Source organism: Parasteatoda tepidariorum, chromosome X2 (genome assembly GCF_043381705.1).
Source record: "Parasteatoda tepidariorum isolate YZ-2023 chromosome X2, CAS_Ptep_4.0, whole genome shotgun sequence".
NCBI classification, from domain to species: domain Eukaryota; kingdom Metazoa; phylum Arthropoda; class Arachnida; order Araneae; family Theridiidae; genus Parasteatoda; species Parasteatoda tepidariorum.
In genome coordinates, this window is record NC_092215.1 from 47,035,268 (window position 1) to 47,053,620 (window position 18,353).

The window sequence follows — 18,353 nt, forward strand, 5'->3', positions numbered from 1 at the left end:
AAACTTTTAGTAAATTTTAGATAAATTCTGAACATAAAAATTATAAATTTAAAAAGACAGAAAAAAATATATTTAAAAAAAGCAATTTCGAATATATAGAATATTTTATAAATGCTAGAATTTGAAGAAAACCAGTTCCTTAAGGTTTCTTTCCTTTCAAGTAATTTCATAAACAGAACTGCGTACATTTTTATTTGCGATATAAATTAGATCCTTAGCTTTTATTTTTTGCATTAAAATTTTTTTTTTTCAATGTGAAAAATATATTTTTTTGAGTGTAAATTTGTTATTCTACGGAAGTATGCAAAAATCCCGATTGTATAAAACTGGTTATTTATAGAAACGAGGAAAACAAATTCCTCTTTTTCTACTAATATTATGACTTACCTACACTGTGAAGCTTTCGGGAGTGTAAAAAAAACAAACAAGGAAGATTAGGAATATGTTTCGAATTTTTATATTAAGTTAACGGATCAGATTTGAGAGCAGAAACAAATAAAAATTTCATTTTATTTCTCTGTTATGGTATATGCTTCACGGGCCTATCATTAATAATTGAGATACTGTGCTCAATCTTCCAGGAATTTTAACTTTGAGTGCTACAGATTATAGCTACCAGTTGTCGTGTCAGACTGAATATGTCGCTCCAGGCCTTAGGAAATCTTCATTTAGCAGGAAAGAGGCATAGCATATTTAAATCGTTATCGTTTCTTTTTTCTTCCTTTTTTAACAATTTTAGACGAAAGTAATTTTTAAGAAAGTATGGCATAAATGAAAAAAGAAAAGCCTCCACAGAATCCTATACCTCTCAGAAATAGTATCTAATGGTCATGAACTAAAGAGACACAAAATAATAGGAGGTATCCATTTTAAAATTTTCAGAGTAAAGGTTTTGCAAGACTCGGAATCTACGTAGCGTTAAATATTTATCACATAAATTCCTATCAACTTGCCAATGTACGAAAAAAACTATATTGAGGTATTTGCATATGGAAATAAAATTCTTTTTATCGCTTCCACTTCTATGCAAAATGTTAAGTTGAAAAATACTTTTCTTAACAAAACTTTGATTGAAAAATATAAAATAATTAAGTTCCACATATTTTTCTTACTTTTTTAATTTGTATTATATAATATTCCATTCATTAAATTTTTTTTAATAAAATAGAAATACAAGTACTATCCGGAGAAAATTATACAGAAAAAAGTACATTTTCTTCTTATAAAAAGATTTGATAGGTATGCAATATAAATTAATGGACAAATTTCTAAGACGAAATTAATAAATGAGTAAATAAATAAATAATTTTGAATAAATTATTGATACAACATTTTGTTGTTGTTAATTTACGTCGCACTAGAGCTGCACAATGGGCTATTGGCGACGGTCTGGGAAACATACCTGAGGATGATCCGAAGACATGCCATCACAATTTTGATCCTCTGCGGAGGGGATGGCACCCCCGCTTCGGTAGCCCGACGACCTTTTGAACAATATTTTGCAAAAATCTGACGCAAAGTTTATTTCGGCAATTTATGAGGGATCGTATAATTGAATCAGATAATGATAAAAGTCTAAAAAAGTTTTAATATAAATATATAGAGCTTAAAAGTTTATATAAATATAAAAGTTTTTAATATTAATATAAAGAAATAGTAATAAATATACAAAAATAGAAAAAAAAAAGAGCTATGAAACAGTAACTAGATGCAGAAAAAAAGAAAAAAGTGCGATGTGAAGGTACTACGCGAAATCGTGTTTCGCGTCGCTGTTGCGTTCGGTATGAGGTCACCTTAAAAATAATCCATAAAGGGACAGTCACACTGCATGCAAAAAATATGGTGGGTCTTATTAAACTGCTTTCGATTGCCACAAACGCACGCTGCAGTCACATGCACGTGCTTTTGGCTGAAGAGAATGCTTCCTCAGCTCCAGAATAGACTCCATAAATCTAATTAACGCGCTTATAGCTTATGCAGAGTGCTTAAATTTGTAAATATTAAGTACTTTAACTTTAATTTATAGTTTGGTTTCAGTTTCGCCCTGAGTTTCGAAAGCAAAGAATTCGCGCTTCGCGTTAAACAGGTTATGTTTACAGAACAACTAGGTCTAGGTGAAACACTGGTCAATCCAGTCCAACTTGCTGTTTTGCTATCCCGAGGCGTGTGACCGCGTTCCCAGAGTATTTTGTTTGTTTATTATTTTGTAGTTAAGAATTTTAGTGATTTCTTTTTGAGAATGCCATTTCAGTGAGACATGACTTTGAATTTTTTTATAATTAATATTCGATCTATTTTATTTTGAGGCTTCTTTTAATTCTTTTAACATTCAATACAATTTTATGGAATTACGGAACAAAAAATTAGGTTAGCTGTCAATTTACTTCTCTTGTTTCTAATGATGATTTCTTAGTGACGTTTTATGAAATTTAAAAGAAAAATATTGAAAGGTTTCGATAAGAAAACGGATTGAACATGATTAATCCATGATGGTAAGAGTTATGTTTTTAATTGATTATATAATACAAAAAAATTTTTCTAGTTAATAAATTTAAATTTAGTATTTGTGTTAGATGTCATTATTTACTGAAATCTGAAGATCTCCAATATTTTAATATTAGAGATCCGATATTTATATTACGATATATTTATGAAAACATCATTAAAAATTTTATGTGGATGGCTGTGAAAAATTTTAACAAATTAAGTCATAATAATTACATAAGATTATTAAGGGAGAAAATATTCTAGTTGCTAAATTTATTGACCATTGTGAGTGGTATGTCAACGTTATTAATCAATTTATAAAAAAATTAATTTAATTCTCTTGATTTTTTTTTAAAAACTCATTGTTTTAAATTATCGATGTAAAAAACTAGTAATGCATAAATGAGATAATTTATTATGCATTTAATAAGATATTGAGTACTGAGATCTAATAATAAAATTTTTCTAAATTAATAATTTAATAATGCTGAATTAATAATATTAAATTTAAAATAATATTAAATTAATAATAAAATAAAGATTTCTGTATTGTGATCTGCTGCGAAATTATTGCCAATTCTTGGCAACTTCCGACCAGGGGTCCAGGAAAAAATAAAAATGCAACAGAAGGGGACAAATGTGAAAGGTTTAAAATCTATTTGGTGCATTGGCAACTATTAGTTGGTGTGCCTGATTGTAATACGGAATTATCCCTATTACGAATGCAACATAATGCTGATTATTAATAAGAGATAAAATATACAACCTTTCTTACAGTTATGCAAAGATAATTGAAAAATATGCTATTTATATTAACTTTTTCTGAAATGATGCTTAAAGAGTGAGCTCAATTTTGTCCACTTTGCTGCTAGTAAGTAAATTATAATTACTCAGTAGATAAGAGTTACATTTAAATATGTATAATTTATGCTGCCTAGAATTATTCTTATTAACAATTAATAAATTTAATATGTGACGAAATGACCATTTTGCGAGACTGATAACTAAAAAAATTGTTATGTTATCATTTTGCTGGTAGAAAGTGTGTGATAGCATTTTGCTTTTATTTTTTTTTTCATTATTTTTGTAGTGTTTTTATTTTGAGAATGTGTCTACAGTGAGACATGACATTGAATTTTTTTTATCATATATACTTTTTATCTATTTTTACAATTGATAGTTCTGTTTAAAAATTTTATGACAATTAGTGGGTAATTCTACTAACCAGTTATCTAATAAAGCGACAGGCACATTTCCAAGATTTATTGTGTTTATTAAATGTATTTTCAATCAACTAAAAGATTTTTTAAAACAAGTAGAATTTTTATCAGAACTTTATCAACCTGATTTTTCTTTAACTCCGTTTAAACTATTTAGGTGTTCTGGAAGACAAAATTCTTTGCATTTAGCTTTCAAAAAAATATCAATACATTATCCTAGTTACCACTGGAGAGTATGTTTAATTTATAAACCCAATCCTCATTTAGTTTATGTAATCTATTGTAGTATTAATTATTTTTGGCACATTAGCTGTGTAACTTTTAAGGCATTAATGTTTGCAAAAATAGTTATCAATAGAATAAATAAATGTATGCGTGTGCTGTATATGATTAGTAAAATGTAAAGTAGAATAAGCCAGTTACTAATGGCTTTTTTCTTTTTTAACACCAAGGCTGAATAGTTAAGTCTTTTTCAAATGTGAGCAGCTTATTTGCAATCCTACTAATTTTATTGTTGTTAAAGTGCTATGAAATTTAGATGCTAATTCCATCTTTTGTAATAGGAGTATTTGATGAGGGCCATTTTTCAAGTTTATTGAATGTTGTTCTCTGTAGTGGAGGTAAATGGCTGTTTACCATTAAATTCCTTATTACACAAAATCACTTCTACATAATTGTGCACTTCCAAATTTTGATAGTATTATATGATGAATTTCTGAACCTTTGAACATCCTTTCACCAGAGGAGAATAGAGTAAGCAAAAAAAAAAAAAAAAACATATTTGTGTGCGCAATCTGAGAAACAAGAAATGAACATCTTGTTACTTGAATTTTGTCTGATTTCTCTTTTTATTTCTCTTGAATACCAAGTGCTAACCCCAAGTTGATGATTTGTATAAAAAATCTATTACAAATTGTGATGTAGAAATTAAAAAATTGCTTTCATTTTGAGTAACAGTAATAGATGTTTAGTCTTTTACAGTATTTATTATTAAAAAATATGTATATATCTGTCATTTATTTTATTTATTTAATAAGAATAATTTCAGCATATTTATTTTATATAATTTTCAGTATTATTTATAAGTTATGTGTTTTCTTTCAGTGTAAAAATTGAAAAAAGTATGCTCCTCCAAAGCTTGAGAGTATGCTTGTTTATCTTTCTTCTTGAATGTCATGTCTTGTCCTCTTCCATTGAAAAGCATGTAAGATCTTGTTCAGAAGTTTTTCAAGGATATGATCTCCCGTGTGTTTGTTCTGAAAGTTCTATCAACTGTGATGGAGTGTCGTTTCTTGGGAATTTTCCTATGTTACCTCACCGGTTTGTATACATTTATACAATATAATATATATTTTAAATGTGTAATTAAGAATTTTTTTTTGTTGAAACTTTGGCCTACATAGACGTGAAAATCTCTTTTTTAAAGATCAAACTTGTGTTTCACATACAGCAGAGCAAATAATGCAATTATTTTAATACTATGAGAACCAATGGAGTAATATGAAAAGTGTTGGTGTAATCAGTTCTATTTCTAATCAAGTTATACTTTTGTAACATTAAGCTATCTTTATATGTTGTGACTTAGTTCGTTAAATCAATTATATTTTTTGATTTTGAAGGGAAAGGTTATCACATTTAATTTATTATCAGAAATTATTTCAATTGAAAACAAAAATGCAATAAAAGGACACGAATTTAAAGAATTTTAAGTAAAATACATCAGGTTTTCTTATATATAAAAAAACAATAAAGAGTAAAATTTTACAGAAAAAAAGTTTATTGTAAAATAAAAATTGTCTTGGAAATATAATTTTTTTATTCATTCATTCAAGAAAGAAGATTTATTTTGATAATCTTTTTATTGAAAGATAATTTACATTTAGTTAATTTTGATAATTAAAAAGTTTTTAGAAAGTAAGAAATATTGCATAACTTGACTTCAAAAATAATATTTTGATATATTTTTTGTAAAAAAAAAAAATATTTATTGAAGCTATCCGAAAATTATATAAGAATTTTTGTAGACTTTTTAAAAGGGTTTAAATCCTCCTAGTATATAGATTAATAATGAAAAGTAAGAGTATGTGGTTCTTTGTCTTGTCATGAACACTTATTCTAATGTACCATGAGTTATTGTGTTGTTATAGTTGTTAAGGTATTATTGCATGAATTGCAGGTGTTAAGAAATTGAGGATAGTCATTGAAATGAATTCTAGTAATTTTAATAAATACTAATTGCATTTTATTAATTTATATCTCTTAATGTCCTTTCATTTTCATGAGCTTGAACATAAAAAATTTTATTGTGATTTTTCTTCTTGTATTCTTTCCTATAAGTGTTATATGACTCCTTTCACCCCTTCAGATTATTTTTTTGTTATTAAAATAATGACAAATTTTTTTTTGAATATGTCTTATAAAAACTAAATCTACAAAATTAAATCTTAAATACAAAATAGTGGTAAATTCAACATAGATTGGGAAAGTCTACATAGAACAAAGATACTAAGGAAGTGATCTTTGAGTTAGTGTTTTAAATTGTTAATGACAACCAGCTGCATGTGACTTAGGTAGTAGGTGATATTGACAAACAAATGTAATTGTTTCAAATTTATTTATTTTTCATATATTTATTTTCCATTTATATTTATTTATTTTACTTTCTTTATATGTTTTTTTTTGCTTACTCATATAAATTAGTAGACTCATATACTCAGTAGATAAAAAAGAATTTAAATGTACATTATTTTGAATATTAGAGTTCTAAATTTTTTTGATAAAATTTATATTTTTTCTACTGTTAGTTTCTTTCGAAATTTTGAATTTCATTTCAAAATAATGAATGAAAATTAGAATAGAACTTTTTGTAAACAAGTTAGTACAAACTACAATTTTAAATGGCTTAAAACTATGTAATTGAGTTCTAACGCAACTTTAGAAACCTTTTTTTATTTATTTTTAAGTGAAAATAATCCATGTGTGTAATATTTGTCCTTTAAAAAAGATTTTCTTTTGTTTCATTTAATTTTCACTTAACTTTCAAATTTTAATAATCTAATCCAACTTGCAGTTTATAAATTTTTATACTGAAAACTGACAAAAGTGATATTTGTAATCACTGAATTTACAGACTCCATAATTAATACAAGTTTTATAACTGCCATGAAATGTCAGTAAAGTAATCACTCTTACCAAGCAAAGTTTCGGCACTGGAGAAATGTACACTAAAGAGAAGGACAAGCTAATGGAAAAATTTAATGCTATTTACAGTTTTCAGTAAAATAATGTAGCAGTAAAATAATTACACAATTAAAAAAATTTATTTTTATTCATAGTTATTTAAACTTATTAGAAACATGATGCTTTCATTTCTAACATTGGTCTTATAGGATTTATAATATTTTTAATTTAAGAAAATTAAAAAATAAATGCCTGTAACAAATAACATAATTTGGTATCATAACATAATCTTTATTAAATGTTTCTCCTCAATTTTAATAATTTCTGGAATCTGAGTCTTTCCAGTTTTCCAATGTTCAGCCAATTTTCAAAGACACCATTTTCTCTGTTTGTAAAATTCTATAATATCGATTTTCTTGCTTTAATAAGAAAATTTGAGGCATATCTGAAAGATAATAGATAGCACGAAAGAAGTGCTTTTAAAATTAAAGCTGAAAAACTTTTTCTGATTTTTATCCTCTCAAAAGTTCAGAAGTAGCAAAACCAAATAAGACTCATATTCTTCCAATCAAGAAATCATATTTGAACTGATTTTAATTATTCTATGAGTGAATATCTACCTGTAGGGCAATTCCATAGTGCCGGACCTAATAAGTAAACATAAATTTCTTAGAAAAACTCCTTGATAAAACTTAAGAGTTTATCATGAAATTTTTGTAACAAATAATTTGTTTTATAAAAACTAATTGTAACAAGTTCAAATTAAATTGATTAAATTGTTTATGTCAGATGCATGGGTGCAAGTCTTCCGTCCCCAGGACGGATTTCCGTCTTTCGAAAATGTCCGCGGACGGAAGTAAGACGAAAACAAGACTGACTCGAAGACGGAAATCGGAAAAAAAATATTTCTGTCCTTAAAAATATTTTTTAGGTCTACGTTATTGGTCTACTTTCTTATGTCCTGTTGTTATTTTATCAAAAGACAGATGAATGAATATTTTTTGTACAGTACTTAAACTTGATGTATTATGGTAAAGCTTTCTTAGATTATTGTGTATGTTAGGTATTTCAGTCAAAAAATTTTCAGTCTTTGCCTTTTTTCCAACTTGCACCCATGGTCAGATGTAAATCACACGAAAGCATAAAATGATTACTCATTTACAAATTCTCTTAACTCTGTGAATTTGTTTGTAATTTAAATATAAATTTGATTGAATTTTGTAGCTGACATTTGAATAAAAAAATTATATGCAGTTCTTAACTTGTAAAATATGGTTCATAATAAATTTGAAATTGTTTACTTTGATGTTGAACATAAAATTTTTGTTATTGGATGTAAATTCTTCTAGTTTGATAAAAATTTAAGTTAATGATAAAAATTATAAATACTGAAAACTGCGTTAATTTTTATCTTGATACTATAAACATTATTTTTATATTTAAATAGCTTCTTTAAATTTAAATTGACCTTTAATTCCTGTTGGAATGGGTGGTCCTATGTGTTTTATAAAATTTTCCATCTTGTAAAAGTTAGTGGAAAAATCGCTAATTTTAATTTTATCTGTGCAGCATATACTAACAACAATGTAAACAGAATTCATATTTAAGTGATAGTTTCTTAAATCTTATAATTTATTGCCTGCATAAAATTAAGTATAATTGTTTTGCACAGTTTTTACAATCTGTTGAATTCGATGTATCAAAGCAGACTATATTGGTCAATATACCTTTTATTTGTATTTAGTCACGTAGCTACGTGTATTTAGTCACGTTCCCTTAAGTAGTTAGTTCTCCCTTAATAGTATAGTTCCCCTTTTTATATATTATATATATCTTAGAGGGTGAAAAAATTGAGTTTGTCCTTAGTGCTGTTAACCCTTAACTATACCTTTGTTTGTATTAGCAAGGTTTGATACTTTACATTTGAATGCATATGACCACCTTTTAGCAAGCATTTATGCTAACCTAAGTATAAACATGTTTAAACTCAAGAACAGTTTCTGAATATGGGCCTGAGTTTCTTTTCTCACACAAATAAATAAATAAAATAAAAAAATTTTATTGATCAATTTTAAGTTCTTTTTAAGTAACTTTAAGTACAGCATAGATAAGCAGGTTTTATTAGGTTACGGAGGTGAAACATAGTATTCTAAATTAACCTAAAAGAATATTATGACTTGGAATACATCATGTTCCATATCATTTACCAATCCTTGGAGAACAATAGCATCAATATTATTCTAAACTTCAATGATTATGGTAATCAGTTCTGCCACTTACTGAAACTGTCTTTCATTAGTAAATAAAGTTCAACACATTTTCTTGGAGATTGGGATGAAAATAATGGGAAAGTGATTCCTTGACGTGCACTCCATTATCCAAATACAATTCCAATGAGGATTTTATATTGTAAATGACGGTTTTAAGGGCTGGTAAATCCAGTTTGAGTCATCGATTCTCTCTGCAAATAGTAATAAATAGGTTTCTAAAATTTCTTAGTAAATCAGTCCTAGGAAAGAGCTAAGTTTTATCTCTATAGCCAAAGCCTCCTAATGTCATATATGAGCCTCCACCTTACTGTCTTTTGGAGAAGGTTTTCTCTTATTTTCTCATGTCATGTTCATAGAATGCATAGCTGTTTAAGAAATCAAAATTAATTTCATATTTTTTTTTTGGATATGAGAATATATCAATGTATTATAATAGAAAAACATCTTATATAATTGCATATTATACATATTATATATAATATATTATAGAATGCATAATTTTATTATAAAAGTTAAAGTTGGATAACTTTTTAATTCACATTCTTAATATAATGCTCTTAAGTTAGTGTACAATAAAGAAATATAAAGTCTATTTCACATTATCCAGCTCTTTTTTTGTGTTATTATATTCAATCAAAATATTTAATTTTTTATTCAGATTTTATTTTATTATTTTTTGTCATAAAAAGAGGTAAATTTCTAGCTAAGAAATTCAAGTTCTATTTTATGTAACAGCACTTGACAAAATTTTTTATTACCTTACAGTATTTATTTTTATAAATCTAATTGAAATTAATAGGTGCAAATGTGTAGAATGTTGATTTATGTTTTTTTTTCTTGGTGTATTGTTTTTTTTCTTTAAATCAAACAAAAGTTTAACTGTGCTGCAATTGTTAGTGTTTGGCAACAGAGTCTACTATCCGGAATTTAGAGCAAAAATAAGCAAAAAGCAAGGCTTCCTAATGTCTAAATATTATTTTATGGTATATTTAGGCAATGACAGTCATTGCTTTTTTTGCCATCATAATATAAAATTTTCTAGCAAGTGCAGAAACAATTTGGAGCAGCTTAAGGAAATATATTTTTTAATCAATCGTTTGACATCACTCAATGTAAGCCGTAAATCTTTAAATGAAAACGTGGCTCTTAGAATAGGGTTGCTAAAAGTAGTAGGGTCAATCTAAAGCCAGAAAGGCGTGAATGTGTAAAAAAGGCCCAACTGGCAGTCAAAGACTGCTATTATATTTAGTATTAAATTTAAAGAATATAGCATTTGCAGACTTTTGAAGAGGACTTGTTCCTATGGTCATTTTCCCTGATTGTGTCTTTGTTCTAGTATTTTTATCCTCTTAAATGTTTGATATTTATAAAATAGGTGGATGCTTAATCCTGAATTAGTTATTACACTGATTTTCATTTATATGCATTTTTGTATTTAGATCAAATATATCTTCATTCTCCCAAAGTGGATCGGGTCTTCGAAGTCTTGAGGCTCAGCTTTTTACTGCAAGTGATATTCCTCTTCAAAGAATTGATTTTTCAAACAATCAGCTTCGGAGAATTACGGAAAGAACCTTCGATGGTGTAGAAGATACTTTGCTAGAAATTAATCTTTCTGATAATAAATTAGGTGACCAATTAAACATGCTCTTTTCAACTGGAGAGTTTCAAAGACTGTTACTTCTTAGAAAACTTGATCTATCTGGAAATGCAATCAAGGAGTTATTACCAGGTGTTTTTAATGGTCTTCAAAATTTAAAGGTCAGAATTTTAATTATAATCTGAATACCTAAGTCATTATTTTAAGTATAATTTAAAGAGTTATTATGCACATAAGTAGTTTTTTTTGTAGTTTATAATTTAAAATGATTATGAATTTCTCTCAGTATTTTTTGTTGGAACAAAATGCTTTATACTTCATTTTTGTTTCTATATTGAAGGTCTATAACCTCATATTAGGTTGTCATACTTAACTCCCAGTACTTCCTGTACAGGGAGTAATTGTGACTTTATCTGATTTAAGCTTTCTCAACCATACATGACTTAAATTTCCTGTAGCTCACTATTAGATTTGATGATAATTTTTAACAATACAAATCTAAATCGACTTTCTATCCATCACCAGATAAGTTTTGTAGGATAAATGGGATGTATGGCAGATAGTCCATATTATGTATAGTATATGGATAGTCCATGATTTTTATAAGTGATGAAAGATTTAAGGAAAATACATTTTTTTCATAAATAACATTTAAAAAAATAATTTACAATATTTTATAAAAGAATTTCAAAGTTAGGAAGCTAAACACTTAAAGTGTATGGCCATAATTTCAATACTTTTTGAAGCAAAAATAAAGTTACCACTGTTTGGAAAATGAATATTTTATGGAAAAAATGCTTATTAACTTTTAGCAAGTAGTTTATAAATGTTAAGGTAAAGTATAAAAGTATTAATTTTTTTAATTTTCAAAGGATGGGGAAAAAACTCCATATTTTTACGTTAAATAAAACTGATAAAATTTTAATCAATATTGTAATCATTCAGTTTAAGCAACTTTTTGCCAATCAATGTACAAATTGATGATTTTTAGCAAATGTCTGCTGATTTATATGATATGTATGTATTGATACTATAAAAAAATTATGTTTAAACAAAAAATTTTTGTAATTTTAAATAATATCTAGCTGAAAAATACTGAAGTTAAGATTCTGGTAAAAAATTTACTATGTGAAAAAATTTGAATTTCTCTAATAAATTAAGTTTATTAAATCCTTAGAAATTGAATAAATGTCTATATTTTTTTTGCCTTATATATAAGTTTTTATTTCGTTGATGAGTTTTCCAAGTTAGAAGTAAAAGTGTATATTTTTTAACATAAATGAATTAACTAATAAATCCTAATCTGAACAAAATATCACAAAATGTGTGAATTTTTTAAAATTATTTTTATATTTTGTATGTGCTTAATTTGTAGCGTAAAACAAATTCTCTAATTTTAATAATCTGAACTAAAGTTTTATAGCCAAACCTAAGTTTTATAACCTTAAACATATGTAAAAAATGATTAGTGCATTGTTCTGACAATAGTGGTAATTGCATAAAAGTATTGAAATCTTTTTTATAAAGTGGTGAACCAAGTGCAAATGAAATAAAATGTATTTAAATTAGAAAATGATTCTCTCACCTTATTACTGCATTTTAAGACTTACGTATTTTGAAGTAAATAAATATTTTAACTTTAATAAAAATTTTAGTTGTAGATTCACTATTCTGTTATAGTTATTAGTTAAAATAAGTTATTTTTCAATTACATTTGCGGTCTGCCCTCCATTCAAAATATTTAAAAAAAATGTATTTTGAACTGTAATATTTTATTGTCCAGTTGACAGATAACATTTTCAAGCAAATTATTCTTATTCATATGTCAAACTTGTATTACAAATTTATTTCTATGGCTGTAGAACTTGGAAAATATTGTTATAAAGCATATACTGAGATATTGGATGCAAATCTATATTGTATGCAAATTTCATATGATAAAAAAGAACTATTAAGGGATGTATTAAGTGAATTGTTATATGATAAAAACTATTAAGATTCTATTATTAATGGTATTAAGTTCAATTAATATAAATTTTGTTTTGTTTTTCCTTCTAGGAACTAAGACTGGATCGAAATTTTATAGTTATTATTCCAAGATCATCAATTCAAAATTTGCACTCATTGGAAATGCTGCATCTTCAATCCAATTTCATATTAGATATAGGTGTTCATTCATTTCCAAATCTTTCGAATTTGCATTTTCTAAATCTTAGCTCTAATGATATTGAATCAATTCAGGATGATTCCTTCAAAACTCTTTCTAATCTTCAGAATTTAATATTATCTAATAATCAAATTCAAACTATAGGTACTGGCTTCTTAAATGGACTTCATCGTCTTACTCATATTGACCTATCACAAAATTTATTAGAAAGTTTTTCATTAAATGTTGAATTCTCATCGCCTTTAAAATCCTTAATATTACATGCAAATAAAATAAGATCTTTGAGGCAAATCACTTTTGATCAATTTCCCAATTTAGAATTTTTAGATCTTCGGCGAAATCAAATTTTTGAAATACCCCCCAATACATTTTTAAATATGAAAAATTTGAAATATCTTCATTTGGATATTAATGCTGTTAGAAAAATCTCTACTGAAATGTTTATGGGATTATCAAGTCTTTCAGATCTAACCTTGAATGATAATAGAATTTTAGCCTTTCCTTCAGAACCATTGAATACATTCTCAAACCTTAAAAAATTAAATTTAGATTACAATAGAATTGCTGCAATCTCAAGAGAAATTTTATCACCCGTGAAACACAATAAAGAACTTTCGTTAGCTTTTAATTTAATCAGTGAAATCCCTGATGATACTTTTATGGAATTTAAGAACTTGGAGCTTCTTAATTTGCATGGCAATAAGATAAGTAATTTTTCTGGAAAAAAAGCAGAAGGCCTTGAAAATTCTCTGTTGTATTTAGATATCAGTGATAATGAAATAACAGATCTTTCCCAATTGAACTTTAAAAATTTGTTAATACTTTCAGTTGCTAAAAATAAAATTTCACAAATAAATGCTGACACATTAAAGCCTTTAACAAAAATAATGTATTTGAATATGAGTTACAATATGATTTCTGATTTTTCCCCTGTTTTATTTCATGGTCTTATGAGTATGCAACATTTAGATTTGCAGTATAATCTTTTATCTAGTATCCCTCATAACAGTTTTAAAAACTTGTTACTCTTAGAGATAAATTTAAAAAATAATTTAATTGAAATGCTTAATGAATCTAGTTTTGAAAATTTGATGCAAATAAAGTATATTGATTTGAGTTATAATAGAATTGCAAATATTCAAGTAAATGCATTTAACAAAGTGCCAAATATTGAAAAGCTCAATTTAATGCATAACAAACTATCTGTTTTCAGAGGAGATGAAATTTCGGATGAAACCAAGATCCACACTTTAATATTAAGTTATAATAAATTAACTTATATTTATCCTAAATCATTTTTTTTATACCCTGAACTCGAATATTTGGATCTGAGTTATAATGAGCTTACTATTTTCCTAAAAGAAACTATTAGTTCTCTTAAATTTTTAACCAGGATTAATTTAGCTGGAAATAAACTACATTCTATTAGTGACTTTTCGAACATGCTGCATTTAAAACAACTTGATTTAGAAAATAATCTCATTAAATCAATTAATAACTTTCAAAATTCATCAAATTTAAGATGGATTTCTTTGCAAAACAACAAACTATCCTCTTTAGAAGAAAATACTTTTATTACCTTGAATAGGTTAAATCTTGATATAAGTTATAATAACCTGTCCAGCTTACCAAATAACATATTTTCACGCTCCAAAGGGTTAAAACTTGAGGAAATTAACTTATCAGGAAATAATTTTCAAAGTTTTCCTAATGAGGCGCTTAAAAGACAGTATTCCTTTTTAGAAAAAGTTAATATTTCATTTAATAAAATCAGTAACCTGCCATCAAATGCTGATATTTTAGTAAATGTCAAAGAATTAGATTTATCTTACAATCCTTTATCACCAGAGGCTCATCATGTTTTATTTGAAGAGCCAAAAAGTGTTAGCAAGTTGTATGTACGTGGAGTTGGTATTTCTAACTTACCTACTATTGAATGCCCTTTTTTAAGACTCTTAGATTTAAAAGAAAACAAAATTACTGATTTACATACCAATACTTTTGATCGAACAAGCATGCTCTCTGACTTGGATTTATCCTATAATATGATTTCAAATATAGCTACCGTTTTAGCTCCTGTCCGAGCAAAGCTAACTTATCTTCAGAAATTAGATTTATCTGGAAATCCTATACGTATTATTTCCAAAAATGGATTTTCACGTATGATGTATTTAAGACACTTACGTGTTTGTAATTTAAAAGAACTTTTGGATTTTAATTGTGAAAGTTTCCAACATTTAACTAGACTTCGAAAACTTCAAATGCACAATTTTCCACTTTTACAAAATATTCATACTATTCAGTGTCTGCGAAATTTAACTGGATTAGAGCTTCTTGAAATTGAAATTAAAGATTCATACTTAAAAAATCAATTACAAGGAATCTTCTCTCCAAAGTTGGAAACTTTGTCAGTTAGTGGAGAGCGATTACGTTCAATATCATCAAGTGCTTTTGCTGGGATGTTAAGTCCCGCAATTGATATAGAACTTACTCAGACATCTGTTGATACTTTCAATGATAAAATTTTCATTCCATTGCCACTATCATCTAAGGTAAAATTCAGTATACCAAACAATAAAATTCAACGATTAAATTCTGATATGTTATCAATACTTGATAACAAACAAGTCAACCTCCAACTACATGGTGTTGAACTTAATCCTCTGAAATGTGATTGTAATATGCAGATTTTATGGCAGTGGCTTCAAGATAAAAGCCAAATTAGTTTTAATTTGAATCAAGGGTACATGGCTTTAAAAGATTTGAAGTGTTTTGAACCACAGCATTTGAAAAATAAATTTATTAGAAGTCTTAAATTAACTGATTTAACCTGTGATAATACGCCAAAAAGTACGGATATATTTTTTGATACTACTTCTGAGCTAAATACCATTTCTGTTCCAATGATAATAGAAGATCAAGAACACCCATTGGTAATATTTGAACCACCTATTACTAAAAAACCTTTTTCTTATGTTCCTGCCTCAGGGACAAGAAGTACTCTTACTAAAGTAGATACTATGATTATAGGAATTGTAGCAGGAGTTGTTGCTTTTGTATGTATTCTTATAATAATTATTTGTATAATACGGCTTCGCCGAGCTCACCCTCTCTATACTGCTGGTCCGCTGGCTGGGCCATTAGCTTTTCGTGCTCAAGGGAAATGTACATGTTTGAAACCACCACCTAATAACTGTACTTGTTATCCAATGCATCCTCATAATAATGGAGGAAGGCCTTCATTATTACCAAATTATCCGCATAAATTGCCTCCTGGCTTTTTAGCTGCTACTGGGCAATCAGGACGTTTAAGAAATACTCCATATTATGTAACATATCCAGACAGTGATAATGAAAATAAATAACAGCAAATATACAAATAAATATACAAAAATCTGCATTTAATGCTTAGATTTGTCCTACTATTGAAAGCTGCACCACTTAATGTTTTTTTAAGTTCACTAGTTTTTTTTCTTCTTTTTACTCTGATTTTAATCATATAAATTTACTATAGTGTTTCAATCTCTTTTTAACAATTTGTAAACAAATTCTAATTTATTTAAACTAGCTTATAAAACATTTTTATGTATACTGACTTTGAATTTTTCAAGTAATATAAAAATAAGTGATAAAAAAAATTATAAATGACCGGTATTGTTGCCTTTAATGTATCTTGTGTTTGTCATCAACATGCATAATCTGTATAAAAGAATATTATTTAAATGAAATTTTCCTTGAGTGTATATATGGAAATTGAATTTCTTATGTATGTATCGTATGGTTTGTATCAATTTTAAAATATTGATAAGTTTTAATTCTTTTGATAGCTTCTGGTTTGATTTGTGTAATTTTTTTTTTAATTTTATAACTTTTAGTAAGTATTTTTCAAAGTTTTAATATTTGCAGTTATTTAAATAAAACATACTGGAAAATTTATTATTTGACTGCATTAAACAATGAAGAAGAATATATATTTAGGATCATAAAAGTTGTACACTCTTGTGATAATAATAATGAAAACTCAGGTAAAGGAGGCATCTTAAGACTCGCACAGGGAGAAAAACTCTTGGAGAAATTTTTCTTCTTCTTTAAAATGAAAAACTATGTGTGTAATAGTTTTACTTAGAAAACATATCCTGAAAATTTCAACAAAATAAAAAATTTAAAATATCCAACCTAGCCAACTTGCTCAGTTTTTAAAAAATCTTGCTCTTAATCTCGATTTTTTTGAAAAATTATTGTTTGAAATTTTTTTTCAAAGTTAATTGAAGGTTAGTTAAGAAACAGCTTTAAACTTTTTTTATGTCTAGTTATGTAGTTTTTTTCCCTATACATTTTTTGTTGCATGGCGGAAGGTTATTGTTGACCATTCAAAGGCCAGATTTTACCCTTAGGCCACTGGTGTGCAATCTCTGTGTCATAATCTGTTTATACTTTTCTCGTTTTAGCACTAAAAGTAGGCCTGCTTCAAGTTTTTTTCATGGGATTTGGTTCATAGTTTATCTATAATCTATTTTCTGATCATTTGTGAATTTATTTTTATTAATTCAAACATTTTTATTACCATGTTAATTGTTTTTATTAATTCATTCCTTAATATCTGTTAATTACCTAATATTAATTTTAATTACTTAACATCTGTGCATTACTTAATAGCTTCTTTGTTGGTGTGTATATATATATACTTACAAACAAGTGTATTTTAGTTTATAGAGTTCACCTTCTATATTTGTTATTTTTAAAAATTAATTTATTTCATTTTCTATTAACTGCATTCAATAATTTTTTTTTATTTTAAACATTCTGTAAAAACACATTCTGTAGTCAAAATATTCATGTTCTTTTAAAAATAATTTTAGTTCATTACTCTATTTTGTCATTTAACTTCACATGATTCTCATCACTTTTCTAAAAGTTTTTTTCACTTTATATTTTGTATATTTACTCAAATGATCAAAATTTTTTTTTATGTTTTTGTATATTTTCTGACTGTGTGTTAAAACATGTTACTTTTGAGCCATTTATTATCACCTTTTTATTTATCACTTGTATATAGAAATTTCTACTAAAAATTGTGACTATCAAGATAATTATAATAATGGTTTTACTATCATTTGTGTAATTAAATATCACTTGCAATAATTTACATATAATTGCTTGTTTATAAAATTGTTGATTTGTACCAATATTTACAAATAAACTCTCTATTTCTGTTAAACACATGTTATAGTTTCTATGCTTATAAAGAGAACATTACACGAGTGGGAAAGGAATACACCAGAAAATTTTGAAAATACGTTTCGGATTAAGAATCTTATTGTTTTAACTCTTACTGTTTAACCTCATCCATTCTAAATATAAAAAAGATATTTTTTTAAAAAATTAGAGCTTATTTTTTCTTGTTAACCTTATTCTAGGGGATCCTCCTC

The 18,353-nt window shown here is 26.6% G+C and overlaps 1 protein-coding gene across 2 annotated transcripts; it reads left to right on the top strand.

Annotated features, from left to right (window-relative positions):
- Positions 1 to 1,887: 1,887 nt before the first annotated feature.
- On the top strand, positions 1,888 to 18,142 carry LOC107457565 (chaoptin). Of its 2 annotated transcripts, none has more exons than XM_016075748.4 (4): positions 1,888 to 2,492; positions 4,812 to 5,027; positions 10,597 to 10,918; positions 12,816 to 18,142. In XM_016075748.4, the coding sequence occupies exons 2-4, from the start codon at positions 4,831 to 4,833 to the stop codon at positions 16,287 to 16,289; spliced, it is 3,993 nt and encodes a 1,330-aa protein (XP_015931234.1). In that variant the 5' UTR covers positions 1,888 to 2,492; positions 4,812 to 4,830; the 3' UTR covers positions 16,290 to 18,142. The 2 variants fall into 2 exon arrangements, with proteins under 2 accessions (XP_015931234.1, XP_042901483.1); XM_043045549.2 differs by lacking the exon at positions 1,888 to 2,492 and adding an exon at positions 3,270 to 3,358.
- Positions 18,143 to 18,353: the final 211 nt, after the last annotated feature.

Excerpts from the sequence above, each read along its gene's own strand:
- LOC107457565 (XM_016075748.4), top strand. The coding sequence starts at position 4,831 with ATGCTCCTCCAAAGCTTGAGAGTATGCTTGTTTATCTTTCTTCTTGAA. Across the intron at positions 5,028-10,596 it reads TTTCCTATGTTACCTCACCG|ATCAAATATATCTTCATTCT; the intron begins GTTTGTATACAT and ends TTTTGTATTTAG. Across the intron at positions 10,919-12,815 it reads ATGGTCTTCAAAATTTAAAG|GAACTAAGACTGGATCGAAA; the intron begins GTCAGAATTTTA and ends TTTTCCTTCTAG.